Source organism: Equus quagga, unplaced genomic scaffold (genome assembly GCF_021613505.1).
Source record: "Equus quagga isolate Etosha38 unplaced genomic scaffold, UCLA_HA_Equagga_1.0 HiC_scaffold_11038_RagTag, whole genome shotgun sequence".
Lineage (NCBI taxonomy): Eukaryota > Metazoa > Chordata > Mammalia > Perissodactyla > Equidae > Equus > Equus quagga.
Window position 1 is genome coordinate 1 of NW_025792144.1, and position 1,477 is coordinate 1,477.

At 61.9% G+C, this 1,477-nt stretch overlaps 1 protein-coding gene across 1 annotated transcript; it reads left to right on the forward strand.

Moving 5' to 3' along the window:
• Positions 1 to 4: 4 nt before the first annotated feature.
• On the forward strand, positions 5 to 1,107 carry TMEM177 (transmembrane protein 177; the record flags this gene model as incomplete). Its single annotated transcript, XM_046648900.1, has 1 exon — positions 5 to 1,107. A coding segment is annotated over one exon (339 nt), but the record flags the coding sequence as incomplete, so codon positions are not given.
• Between the last annotated feature and the right edge of the window lie 370 nt (positions 1,108 to 1,477).

Here is a 1,477-nt window from a genome sequence, read left to right on the forward strand (position 1 = left end):
GAACTTACGGGCCGCCTTCAACTTGGTGGCAGCAGTGGCAGGCTTTGCGGCCTACGCCTTCTCCACGGACTCTCTCACTCATGCCCTGGAAGCCTGGCTGGACCACCTCACGGCCTCCCTGTCTGCAGCGTATGCCCGGGGCGGCGTGGAGTTCAACGAGAAGGTTCTGTCGGGCATCCTGGCCCTGCGAGGCCTCTTGGGCTGGCCTGGAGAGAAGCTGTACACAGCCAGCGGGAATGTCGCTCCCAGGCACTGGTTCCGCGTCAAACACTTACCCTACACGACCCGCCGGGACTCTGTGCTGCAGCTTTGGAGGGTGATGCTCACCCCAGGCCGCTCCTGAGGGGCTCACCTCGAGGACAGTCCCAGCTCGCACACGAGCCGCCCCGCCGCTGCCTCTGGGGGCTCTCTTGGCGCCTCTGCACCAACACACAGCCCAGCGTCAGAAAAATCACATGCTTTTGAGTTCAACAGCCGAGATTCTGCCCCCGCCCACCACTCATGGTCGCAGTGCCCTTGGGCAAGTCTCTGGATGAGTTGGAGCCTTGGTTCCGTCCACTGTGAGAAGGGGAAGGGATAAGCCTCCTGGCAGGATTGTGGGGTTGTGTGAGAAGTGAACGCGAGCATCTGGCAGGGAGGGCTTGCCGTAAATAAATGGGACGCCCCTCCTGCTTGGTCTTTGAGTGCCAGGGGTTCTGTGGGACTGAGGCCACATCTCGTCAGCAGAGAGGCAAACATGTTCCTACAGCAAAGGACTACCCCGGAGTTTGCCTGGCTGGCAAATCACGTTTTCTTCTATGCTGGTGGAGGTGAAAGGCGCTGAGAGGCCCAGGGAGAAGCTGCCATGGGCCGCGAGGCTGGGAGCTGGAGCCTGTGGTGCAGCTTTACGGGAGGTGTGTCCGCCAGGGTTCTGCGAGAGCCGATGGCACACTCCAAGAGGCTGGGCAGCCAGCACGCGGTGGGGCCCCAGGAGAGCCCCCGGACCTGAGGGGAGAGACAGTGTTGCCGGAACCTTGCGAGAGCTGTGGTGTGGGAGACCTGGCAGAGCTCTGGCTGAAGGAAGAGGAGGGGACAAGCCGAGGCCCTGCAGGGAGGGAGCCCACACAATCCCGAGCTGTCAGCCTCCTGGGGACAGAGCACAGTCAGCTTGCAGAGGAGAGGGAGAGAGGTGGGGGCAGGGAGGGGAGGCAGAGCTGGGGGCGGGCTTGGCTCACAGGGGATGGTGAGGAGAGCAGGTGGCTGGAGGGGGCAGTGGACATTAGGCACCCAGGGGGAGGCTGCACCTTTGCCCTGCTTGTTTCCCTTGAGCCCTCTGGCGGTGGACAAAGCAGACCCCACTTTTGATCCTTGGACAGGAGACCCCAGCAGGAAAAGTCAGGAAAGTTGGGCTCAGCAAGCCAGGCTTGCTTGGCCCTTCGTGTATTTTGTCAGTGGTTGTCTTTTCCCTGGAAGAGGTGAATGATTCAGGCCTGGTGCC